The 11633-nt window shown below is 47.4% G+C and overlaps 1 protein-coding gene across 1 annotated transcript in view; it reads right to left on the bottom strand.

Annotated features, from left to right (window-relative positions):
• LOC308362438 (uncharacterized protein) overlaps positions 1–11633 on the bottom strand; it is a gene marked incomplete at its 3' end in the record, with an annotated part of 56683 nt that overhangs the window by 1212 nt on the left and 43838 nt on the right. The window contains exons 58-81 of the mRNA XM_080835072.1: positions 9918–10186; positions 9576–9721; positions 9192–9459; positions 8699–8861; positions 8191–8459; positions 7849–7994; positions 7465–7732; positions 6972–7134; positions 6464–6732; positions 6122–6267; positions 5738–6005; positions 5245–5407; positions 4737–5005; positions 4395–4540; positions 4011–4278; positions 3518–3680; positions 3010–3278; positions 2668–2813; positions 2284–2551; positions 1791–1953; positions 1283–1551; positions 941–1086; positions 557–824; positions 64–226 (exon numbers count right to left, since the gene is read on the bottom strand). Coding sequence (XP_080691198.1) covers positions 64–226; positions 557–824; positions 941–1086; positions 1283–1551; positions 1791–1953; positions 2284–2551; positions 2668–2813; positions 3010–3278; positions 3518–3680; positions 4011–4278; positions 4395–4540; positions 4737–5005; positions 5245–5407; positions 5738–6005; positions 6122–6267; positions 6464–6732; positions 6972–7134; positions 7465–7732; positions 7849–7994; positions 8191–8459; positions 8699–8861; positions 9192–9459; positions 9576–9721; positions 9918–10186 — 5076 coding nt within the window. The remainder of the gene's footprint in view (positions 1–63; positions 227–556; positions 825–940; positions 1087–1282; positions 1552–1790; positions 1954–2283; positions 2552–2667; positions 2814–3009; positions 3279–3517; positions 3681–4010; positions 4279–4394; positions 4541–4736; positions 5006–5244; positions 5408–5737; positions 6006–6121; positions 6268–6463; positions 6733–6971; positions 7135–7464; positions 7733–7848; positions 7995–8190; positions 8460–8698; positions 8862–9191; positions 9460–9575; positions 9722–9917; positions 10187–11633) is intronic.

Raw genomic sequence — 11633 nt, 5'->3', positions numbered from 1 at the left:
TCGTGAATTAGCACCAAACCTAGTTCTTACAGCATCCGTTCCTTGGGCCCAACCCCTACTCACCTTGAAAAGCAGTGAGCAGCAGATACAACCCACTCCTTGTTGATCAGTGAACCTCCACAGAAATGGCCTCCAGACATCTGCAGACTTGCCTGCCAGGGCCAGCTGCCTAGAGGGGCATCTTGTCCTCCAACTATCCTGGGGTTGAGTGGAGTTGTGCCGCAAACTGACAAAAAACAACAACACGCCTGAGATTCTATGACATTTACATTTAGTCATTTAGCAGACGCTTTTATCCAAAGCGACTTACAAGGATGTATACACATTTTACATTTACACTGATGGCACACTGCACATCAGGAGCAATCAGGGGTTCAGTGTCTTGCTCAAGGACGCTTCGAAAGGGAATGGAACTAGCAACCTTCTGATTACTAAACGACTTATATACCTCCTGTACCACTGTCGCCCCCCATGAGAGGCAAAGCAGCATCAAAAAGAAAAGTGGCATTTCCTAAAGGATTAGACGGCCAAACATGTCCTTTGGAATTCTACTCACCATCAACTGAAAGACTCTCAGTGGGAGCTGGGGTTGTCACATCCGGGGAGGGTGGTGGTGGGGGTGGGGGCGGAAGTCCAGAGGAGGAGAATGTGACAAAGCCTGGTGGGTCGCTCTGGATCTGGGAGCCCATCCAGGACTGGTAGCGGGACACCCTTGCATAAACACCAGGGAGTTCAGGTCGAGCACAGCCAAAGCCCCAGCTGACGACCCCAGACTGGACCCAAACCGCTTGCTGCTTGTTGACCATTGGACCTCCTGAGTCACCCTGCAAACACATTATTGTAAGAAACGTTATCATACATTCCTTGCTCTGAAGAAGATTGGCACAATCCATGTCTATAGTCTCATGACAGCTAAATGTGCACCAAACCATTACGATACCTGGCATGAGTCTTTGCCTCCAGCGAGTAGACCAGCACAGAGCATGTTTTCTGTAATCGTTCCAGCACCGTTCAGGCTCTCGCACTGTGTATTACCCACCACTGGAACCTCAACTTCCTGTAGGGTCTCTGGGAACGGGAGAGGAACTGAAGAGGAAGAGGAGAATGAGCTCAAAAGATTGTTTATCAAATACGAAGGTGGACACAAATTCACATGTGAAGGAACCTTTTGAATGTATTTGATTGCTGAAATGTATTTTGCTGTTTCTTTAAGATATCTCAGCTGTAGCATCCAAATATTTGTGGACATCAAATTGTCCTACACCCTATTGACTTGACTTACCACCTTCTCCAATGTTGCCCCATCCAGTTACCCAGCTGTCTGTGCCATTGTTGAACACACTGTCACTGGCTGCCAGACAAACCGGTCTGATGAAGTTAGTAAACTGAACGGGAGAACTGAGTCTCAGCATGGCAATGTCGTTGTCACTGGTGCGGCTGTTGTAATTGGGATGCAAGACGATTCTGTCCACGCTTCTGGACACTTCGTTGGGATTGCTGCCCTGCTGGGTCTGCCGACCCAAGGACACTGTCAGCCCGCTTGGATTGTTGCTGAAAAAGACATTGGTTTCAGTCAGAACTAGGGATGGGTATCGTTTGGGTTTCAGTCAGAACAAACAGCCCAAATGCATGGTGATGTTTCTTCTGACCGATGGATATCCAGGTTCAAAACAACAACCGGATCAAGTGAATTGATGAGGGGCGTTAACAACCTATAACGTTCTTTTTCGTGAATTAGCACCAAACCTAGTTCTTACAGCATCCGTTCCTTGGGCCCAACCCCTACTCACCTTGAAAAGCAGTGAGCAGCAGATACAACCCACTCCTTGTTGATCAGTGAACCTCCACAGAAATGGCCTCCAGACATCTGCAGACTTGCCTGCCAGGGCCAGCTGCCTAGAGGGGCATCTTGTCCTCCAACTATCCTGGGGTTGAGTGGAGTTGTGCCGCAAACTGACAAAAAACAACAACACGCCTGAGATTCTATGACATTTACATTTAGTCATTTAGCAGACGCTTTTATCCAAAGCGACTTACAAGGATGTATACACATTTTACATTTACACTGATGGCACACTGCACATCAGGAGCAATCAGGGGTTCAGTGTCTTGCTCAAGGACGCTTCGAAAGGGAATGGAACTAGCAACCTTCTGATTACTAAACGACTTATATACCTCCTGTACCACTGTCGCCCCCCATGAGAGGCAAAGCAGCATCAAAAAGAAAAGTGGCATTTCCTAAAGGATTAGACGGCCAAACATGTCCTTTGGAATTCTACTCACCATCAACTGAAAGACTCTCAGTGGGAGCTGGGGTTGTCACATCCGGGGAGGGTGGTGGTGGGGGTGGGGGCGGAAGTCCAGAGGAGGAGAATGTGACAAAGCCTGGTGGGTCGCTCTGGATCTGGGAGCCCATCCAGGACTGGTAGCGGGACACCCTTGCATAAACACCAGGGAGTTCAGGTCGAGCACAGCCAAAGCCCCAGCTGACGACCCCAGACTGGACCCAAACCGCTTGCTGCTTGTTGACCATTGGACCTCCTGAGTCACCCTGCAAACACATTATTGTAAGAAACGTTATCATACATTCCTTGCTCTGAAGAAGATTGGCACAATCCATGTCTATAGTCTCATGACAGCTAAATGTGCACCAAACCATTACGATACCTGGCATGAGTCTTTGCCTCCAGCGAGTAGACCAGCACAGAGCATGTTTTCTGTAATCGTTCCAGCACCGTTCAGGCTCTCGCACTGTGTATTACCCACCACTGGAACCTCAACTTCCTGTAGGGTCTCTGGGAACGGGAGAGGAACTGAAGAGGAAGAGGAGAATGAGCTCAAAAGATTGTTTATCAAATACGAAGGTGGACACAAATTCACATGTGAAGGAACCTTTTGAATGTATTTGATTGCTGAAATGTATTTTGCTGTTTCTTTAAGATATCTCAGCTGTAGCATCCAAATATTTGTGGACATCAAATTGTCTTACACCCTATTGACTTGACTTACCACCTTCTCCAATGTTGCCCCATCCAGTTACCCAGCTGTCTGTGCCATTGTTGAACACACTGTCACTGGCTGCCAGACAAACCGGTCTGATGAAGTTAGTAAACTGAACGGGAGAACTGAGTCTCAGCATGGCAATGTCGTTGTCACTGGTGCGGCTGTTGTAATTGGGATGCAAGACGATTCTGTCCACGCTTCTGGACACTTCGTTGGGATTGCTGCCCTGCTGGGTCTGCCGACCCAAGGACACTGTCAGCCCGCTTGGATTGTTGCTGAAAAAGACATTGGTTTCAGTCAGAACTAGGGATGGGTATCGTTTGGGTTTCAGTCAGAACAAACAGCCCAAATGCATGGTGATGTTTCTTCTGACCGATGGATATCCAGGTTCAAAACAACAACCGGATCAAGTGAATTGATGAGGGGCGTTAACAACCTATAACGTTCTTTTTCGTGAATTAGCACCAAACCTAGTTCTTACAGCATCCGTTCCTTGGGCCCAACCCCTACTCACCTTGAAAAGCAGTGAGCAGCAGATACAACCCACTCCTTGTTGATCAGTGAACCTCCACAGAAATGGCCTCCAGACATCTGCAGACTTGCCTGCCAGGGCCAGCTGCCTAGAGGGGCATCTTGTCCTCCAACTATCCTGGGGTTGAGTGGAGTTGTGCCGCAAACTGACAAAAAACAACAACACGCCTGAGATTCTATGACATTTACATTTAGTCATTTAGCAGACGCTTTTATCCAAAGCGACTTACAAGGATGTATACACATTTTACATTTACACTGATGGCACACTGCACATCAGGAGCAATCAGGGGTTCAGTGTCTTGCTCAAGGACGCTTCGAAAGGGAATGGAACTAGCAACCTTCTGATTACTAAACGACTTATATACCTCCTGTACCACTGTCGCCCCCCATGAGAGGCAAAGCAGCATCAAAAAGAAAAGTGGCATTTCCTAAAGGATTAGACGGCCAAACATGTCCTTTGGAATTCTACTCACCATCAACTGAAAGACTCTCAGTGGGAGCTGGGGTTGTCACATCCGGGGAGGGTGGTGGTGGGGGTGGGGGCGGAAGTCCAGAGGAGGAGAATGTGACAAAGCCTGGTGGGTCGCTCTGGATCTGGGAGCCCATCCAGGACTGGTAGCGGGACACCCTTGCATAAACACCAGGGAGTTCAGGTCGAGCACAGCCAAAGCCCCAGCTGACGACCCCAGACTGGACCCAAACCGCTTGCTGCTTGTTGACCATTGGACCTCCTGAGTCACCCTGCAAACACATTATTGTAAGAAACGTTATCATACATTCCTTGCTCTGAAGAAGATTGGCACAATCCATGTCTATAGTCTCATGACAGCTAAATGTGCACCAAACCATTACGATACCTGGCATGAGTCTTTGCCTCCAGCGAGTAGACCAGCACAGAGCATGTTTTCTGTAATCGTTCCAGCACCGTTCAGGCTCTCGCACTGTGTATTACCCACCACTGGAACCTCAACTTCCTGTAGGGTCTCTGGGAACGGGAGAGGAACTGAAGAGGAAGAGGAGAATGAGCTCAAAAGATTGTTTATCAAATACGAAGGTGGACACAAATTCACATGTGAAGGAACCTTTTGAATGTATTTGATTGCTGAAATGTATTTTGCTGTTTCTTTAAGATATCTCAGCTGTAGCATCCAAATATTTGTGGACATCAAATTGTCCTACACCCTATTGACTTGACTTACCACCTTCTCCAATGTTGCCCCATCCAGTTACCCAGCTGTCTGTGCCATTGTTGAACACACTGTCACTGGCTGCCAGACAAACCGGTCTGATGAAGTTAGTAAACTGAACGGGAGAACTGAGTCTCAGCATGGCAATGTCGTTGTCACTGGTGCGGCTGTTGTAATTGGGATGCAAGACGATTCTGTCCACGCTTCTGGACACTTCGTTGGGATTGCTGCCCTGCTGGGTCTGCCGACCCAAGGACACTGTCAGCCCGCTTGGATTGTTGCTGAAAAAGACATTGGTTTTAGTCAGAACTAGGGATGGGTATCGTTTGGGTTTCAGTCAGAACAAACAGCCCAAATGCATGGTGATGTTTCTTCTGACCGATGGATATCCAGGTTCAAAACAACAACCGGATCAAGTGAATTGATGAGGGGCTTTAACAACCTATAACGTTCTTTTTCGTGAATTAGCACCAAACCTAGTTCTTACAGCATCCGTTCCTTGGGCCCAACCCCTACTCACCTTGAAAAGCAGTGAGCAGCAGATACAACCCACTCCTTGTTGATCAGTGAACCTCCACAGAAATGGCCTCCAGACATCTGCAGACTTGCCTGCCAGGGCCAGCTGCCTAGAGGGGCATCTTGTCCTCCAACTATCCTGGGGTTGAGTGGAGTTGTGCCGCAAACTGACAAAAAACAACAACACGCCTGAGATTCTATGACATTTACATTTAGTCATTTAGCAGACGCTTTTATCCAAAGCGACTTACAAGGATGTATACACATTTTACATTTACACTGATGGCACACTGCACATCAGGAGCAATCAGGGGTTCAGTGTCTTGCTCAAGGACGCTTCGAAAGGGAATGGAACTAGCAACCTTCTGATTACTAAACGACTTATATACCTCCTGTACCACTGTCGCCCCCCATGAGAGGCAAAGCAGCATCAAAAAGAAAAGTGGCATTTCCTAAAGGATTAGACGGCCAAACATGTCCTTTGGAATTCTACTCACCATCAACTGAAAGACTCTCAGTGGGAGCTGGGGTTGTCACATCCGGGGAGGGTGGTGGTGGGGGTGGGGGCGGAAGTCCAGAGGAGGAGAATGTGACAAAGCCTGGTGGGTCGCTCTGGATCTGGGAGCCCATCCAGGACTGGTAGCGGGACACCCTTGCATAAACACCAGGGAGTTCAGGTCGAGCACAGCCAAAGCCCCAGCTGACGACCCCAGACTGGACCCAAACCGCTTGCTGCTTGTTGACCATTGGACCTCCTGAGTCACCCTGCAAACACATTATTGTAAGAAACGTTATCATACATTCCTTGCTCTGAAGAAGATTGGCACAATCCATGTCTATAGTCTCATGACAGCTAAATGTGCACCAAACCATTACGATACCTGGCATGAGTCTTTGCCTCCAGCGAGTAGACCAGCACAGAGCATGTTTTCTGTAATCGTTCCAGCACCGTTCAGGCTCTCGCACTGTGTATTACCCACCACTGGAACCTCAACTTCCTGTAGGGTCTCTGGGAACGGGAGAGGAACTGAAGAGGAAGAGGAGAATGAGCTCAAAAGATTGTTTATCAAATACGAAGGTGGACACAAATTCACATGTGAAGGAACCTTTTGAATGTATTTGATTGCTGAAATGTATTTTGCTGTTTCTTTAAGATATCTCAGCTGTAGCATCCAAATATTTGTGGACATCAAATTGTCCTACACCCTATTGACTTGACTTACCACCTTCTCCAATGTTGCCCCATCCAGTTACCCAGCTGTCTGTGCCATTGTTGAACACACTGTCACTGGCTGCCAGACAAACCGGTCTGATGAAGTTAGTAAACTGAACGGGAGAACTGAGTCTCAGCATGGCAATGTCGTTGTCACTGGTGCGGCTGTTGTAATTGGGATGCAAGACGATTCTGTCCACGCTTCTGGACACTTCGTTGGGATTGCTGCCCTGCTGGGTCTGCCGACCCAAGGACACTGTCAGCCCGCTTGGATTGTTGCTGAAAAAGACATTGGTTTCAGTCAGAACTAGGGATGGGTATCGTTTGGGTTTCAGTCAGAACAAACAGCCCAAATGCATGGTGATGTTTCTTCTGACCGATGGATATCCAGGTTCAAAACAACAACCGGATCAAGTGAATTGATGAGGGGCGTTAACAACCTATAACGTTCTTTTTCGTGAATTAGCACCAAACCTAGTTCTTACAGCATCCGTTCCTTGGGCCCAACCCCTACTCACCTTGAAAAGCAGTGAGCAGCAGATACAACCCACTCCTTGTTGATCAGTGAACCTCCACAGAAATGGCCTCCAGACATCTGCAGACTTGCCTGCCAGGGCCAGCTGCCTAGAGGGGCATCTTGTCCTCCAACTATCCTGGGGTTGAGTGGAGTTGTGCCGCAAACTGACAAAAAACAACAACACGCCTGAGATTCTATGACATTTACATTTAGTCATTTAGCAGACGCTTTTATCCAAAGCGACTTACAAGGATGTATACACATTTTACATTTACACTGATGGCACACTGCACATCAGGAGCAATCAGGGGTTCAGTGTCTTGCTCAAGGACGCTTCGAAAGGGAATGGAACTAGCAACCTTCTGATTACTAAACGACTTATATACCTCCTGTACCACTGTCGCCCCCCATGAGAGGCAAAGCAGCATCAAAAAGAAAAGTGGCATTTCCTAAAGGATTAGACGGCCAAACATGTCCTTTGGAATTCTACTCACCATCAACTGAAAGACTCTCAGTGGGAGCTGGGGTTGTCACATCCGGGGAGGGTGGTGGTGGGGGTGGGGGCGGAAGTCCAGAGGAGGAGAATGTGACAAAGCCTGGTGGGTCGCTCTGGATCTGGGAGCCCATCCAGGACTGGTAGCGGGACACCCTTGCATAAACACCAGGGAGTTCAGGTCGAGCACAGCCAAAGCCCCAGCTGACGACCCCAGACTGGACCCAAACCGCTTGCTGCTTGTTGACCATTGGACCTCCTGAGTCACCCTGCAAACACATTATTGTAAGAAACGTTATCATACATTCCTTGCTCTGAAGAAGATTGGCACAATCCATGTCTATAGTCTCATGACAGCTAAATGTGCACCAAACCATTACGATACCTGGCATGAGTCTTTGCCTCCAGCGAGTAGACCAGCACAGAGCATGTTTTCTGTAATCGTTCCAGCACCGTTCAGGCTCTCGCACTGTGTATTACCCACCACTGGAACCTCAACTTCCTGTAGGGTCTCTGGGAACGGGAGAGGAACTGAAGAGGAAGAGGAGAATGAGCTCAAAAGATTGTTTATCAAATACGAAGGTGGACACAAATTCACATGTGAAGGAACCTTTTGAATGTATTTGATTGCTGAAATGTATTTTGCTGTTTCTTTAAGATATCTCAGCTGTAGCATCCAAATATTTGTGGACATCAAATTGTCCTACACCCTATTGACTTGACTTACCACCTTCTCCAATGTTGCCCCATCCAGTTACCCAGCTGTCTGTGCCATTGTTGAACACACTGTCACTGGCTGCCAGACAAACCGGTCTGATGAAGTTAGTAAACTGAACGGGAGAACTGAGTCTCAGCATGGCAATGTCGTTGTCACTGGTGCGGCTGTTGTAATTGGGATGCAAGACGATTCTGTCCACGCTTCTGGACACTTCGTTGGGATTGCTGCCCTGCTGGGTCTGCCGACCCAAGGACACTGTCAGCCCGCTTGGATTGTTGCTGAAAAAGACATTGGTTTTAGTCAGAACTAGGGATGGGTATCGTTTGGGTTTCAGTCAGAACAAACAGCCCAAATGCATGGTGATGTTTCTTCTGACCGATGGATATCCAGGTTCAAAACAACAACCGGATCAAGTGAATTGATGAGGGGCTTTAACAACCTATAACGTTCTTTTTCGTGAATTAGCACCAAACCTAGTTCTTACAGCATCCGTTCCTTGGGCCCAACCCCTACTCACCTTGAAAAGCAGTGAGCAGCAGATACAACCCACTCCTTGTTGATCAGTGAACCTCCACAGAAATGGCCTCCAGACATCTGCAGACTTGCCTGCCAGGGCCAGCTGCCTAGAGGGGCATCTTGTCCTCCAACTATCCTGGGGTTGAGTGGAGTTGTGCCGCAAACTGACAAAAAACAACAACACGCCTGAGATTCTATGACATTTACATTTAGTCATTTAGCAGACGCTTTTATCCAAAGCGACTTACAAGGATGTATACACATTTTACATTTACACTGATGGCACACTGCATATCAGGAGCAATCAGGGGTTCAGTGTCTTGCTCAAGGACGCTTCGAAAGGGAATGGAACTAGCAACCTTCTGATTACTAAACGACTTATATACCTCCTGTACCACTGTCGCCCCCCATGAGAGGCAAAGCAGCATCAAAAAGAAAAGTGGCATTTCCTAAAGGATTAGACGGCCAAACATGTCCTTTGGAATTCTACTCACCATCAACTGAAAGACTCTCAGTGGGAGCTGGGGTTGTCACATCCGGGGAGGGTGGTGGTGGGGGTGGGGGCGGAAGTCCAGAGGAGGAGAATGTGACAAAGCCTGGTGGGTCGCTCTGGATCTGGGAGCCGATCCAGGACTGGTAGCGGGACACCCTTGCATAAACACCAGGGAGTTCAGGTCGAGCACAGCCAAAGCCCCAGCTGACGACCCCAGACTGGACCCAAACCGCTTGCTGCTTGTTGACCATTGGACCTCCTGAGTCACCCTGCAAACACATTATTGTAAGAAACGTTATCATACATTCCTTGCTCTGAAGAAGATTGGCACAATCCATGTCTATAGTCTCATGACAGCTAAATGTGCACCAAACCATTACGATACCTGGCATGAGTCTTTGCCTCCAGCGAGTAGACCAGCACAGAGCATGTTTTCTGTAATCGTTCCAGCACCGTTCAGGCTCTCGCACTGTGTATTACCCACCACTGGAACCTCAACTTCCTGTAGGGTCTCTGGGAACGGGAGAGGAACTGAAGAGGAAGAGGAGAATGAGCTTAAAAGATTGTTTATCAAATACGAAGGTGGACACAAATTCACATGTGAAGGAACCTTTTGAATGTATTTGATTGCTGAAATGTATTTTGCTGTTTCTTTAAGATATCTCAGCTGTAGCATCCAAATATTTGTGAACATCAAATTGTCCTACACCCTATTGACTTGACTTACCACCTTCTCCAATGTTTCCCCATCCAGTTACCCAGCTGTCGGTGCCATTGTTGAACACACTGTCACTGGCTGCCAGACAAACCGGTCTGATGAAGTTAGTAAACTGAACGGGAGAACTGAGTCTCAGCATGGCAATGTCGTTGTCACTGGTGTCGCTGTCGTAATTGGGATGCAAGACGATTCTGTCCACGCTTCTGGACACTTCGTTGGGATTGCTGCCCTGCTGGGTCTGCCGACCCAAGGACACTGTCAGCCCGCTTGGATTGTTGCTGAAAAAGACATTGGTTTCAGTCAGAACTAGGGATGGGTATCGTTTGGGTTTCAGTCAGAACAAACAGCCCAAATGCATGGTGATGTTTCTTCTGACCGATGGATATCCAGGTTTAAAACAACAATTGAAATCAGCATGAATTGATTAGTGGCGTAAACCAGGGGATCCCAACCTTTTCGACTCCGAGGCCCAGTTTTTCGTATGTGTAACAGGTCGGAGCCCAACAGACACCCCACTTATTTTAGCTAATCTATATTCCATTAGGCTAATTCAATCTTTAATCCATTAATTCTAATTAATAAGCGATTTTTATGTGTCACAAAAAACAACATCAGCACCTGCTACAGGTGGAAGCCTAGAATTGAATAAAAGAAAATCTAACTCTAGATATTGCATCAAAATTGTATTGTGCACCAGAAAACAACATAGAACCACACAGAGAACTTAGATGCAAGGCCTGGGCCTATTTGTGCACAGCAAACAAGCAAGGAAATAAAACCAGAATAGACCCAAAAGATAGCATGCACTCAAAACAACTGATTGAACATAAAAACAAGACCACTCAGCTAGGCCTAATTAAAATAGCTGATTCTTCAGACATGCAAACAAATAGGTTCAAATAATGTTCAAACAAATAGGTTCAAATGGGTCAATATAATGGTTTTAATAATTGAAATAATGATTTAAATCTGTGGCTGCAATCTATTATCAACACAAATAGCACCGAGCTTTCCTGTGCAGTAGTTCGAGTTGGTAGCTCTCCACAGAAACGTATGTCCTCTTGTAGAATACCACCCCAATGATAACGCACAAAAAACACCACTAATGCAGCTTAACTGCCGACTCGTCTAACTTGTTTTAAAAGGAACGGGCTGCCTTTCATCCTTTCCACAACCTGGTTCTGAACGTGAGTGCTGGATGTCAAATCTCCAAATGTCGTTTCAGATTTGAAGGTTTGAGCGCCTCATTAGACAGCTTTAAAGAGCGCCTAATTAGACAGCTTCAAAACGCACTCAACACACTTCAAAACCAACTGTTATGTAATCACACAATGGGGCAACTCGACGGTTAATCGTAAGAATTGTCCCGTGAAGCAATTCAGAACACCTCAGTCAGCCCACCGTCTGCAACTATGTTGCTGGGCCGACAGTCACTGGCAACCCATACTGCTACAGCGTTGGTAACCTTTTCACAAACTGGTCTAGTTATTTTCCTAGAGAAGTCGTGGAGTGGTGGTTGGCGACCAGGCCCGGTCCGGCGCTATTCTGGGCCCGGGTGCAACATCGCACAGCCAGACCCCCCCCCCCGCAAAAAAAAAAAACCTAGTCTAAATCCGATCAATTAAACAACATCAACACAACTGAACTGAAAGCATGCAGCCGCAGCGGACTGTCTTGATTCCCCATCGCCCTACCTTAAAACTGTATGCGTCGTGTCTTGGCCGC

The sequence above is a fragment of the Sprattus sprattus genome (assembly GCF_963457725.1).
Source record: "Sprattus sprattus genome assembly, chromosome: 3".
NCBI classification, from domain to species: domain Eukaryota; kingdom Metazoa; phylum Chordata; class Actinopteri; order Clupeiformes; family Clupeidae; genus Sprattus; species Sprattus sprattus.
The sequence above is the reverse complement of the archived record's forward strand: the minus strand, read 5'-3'. Positions and strand labels throughout refer to the sequence as shown.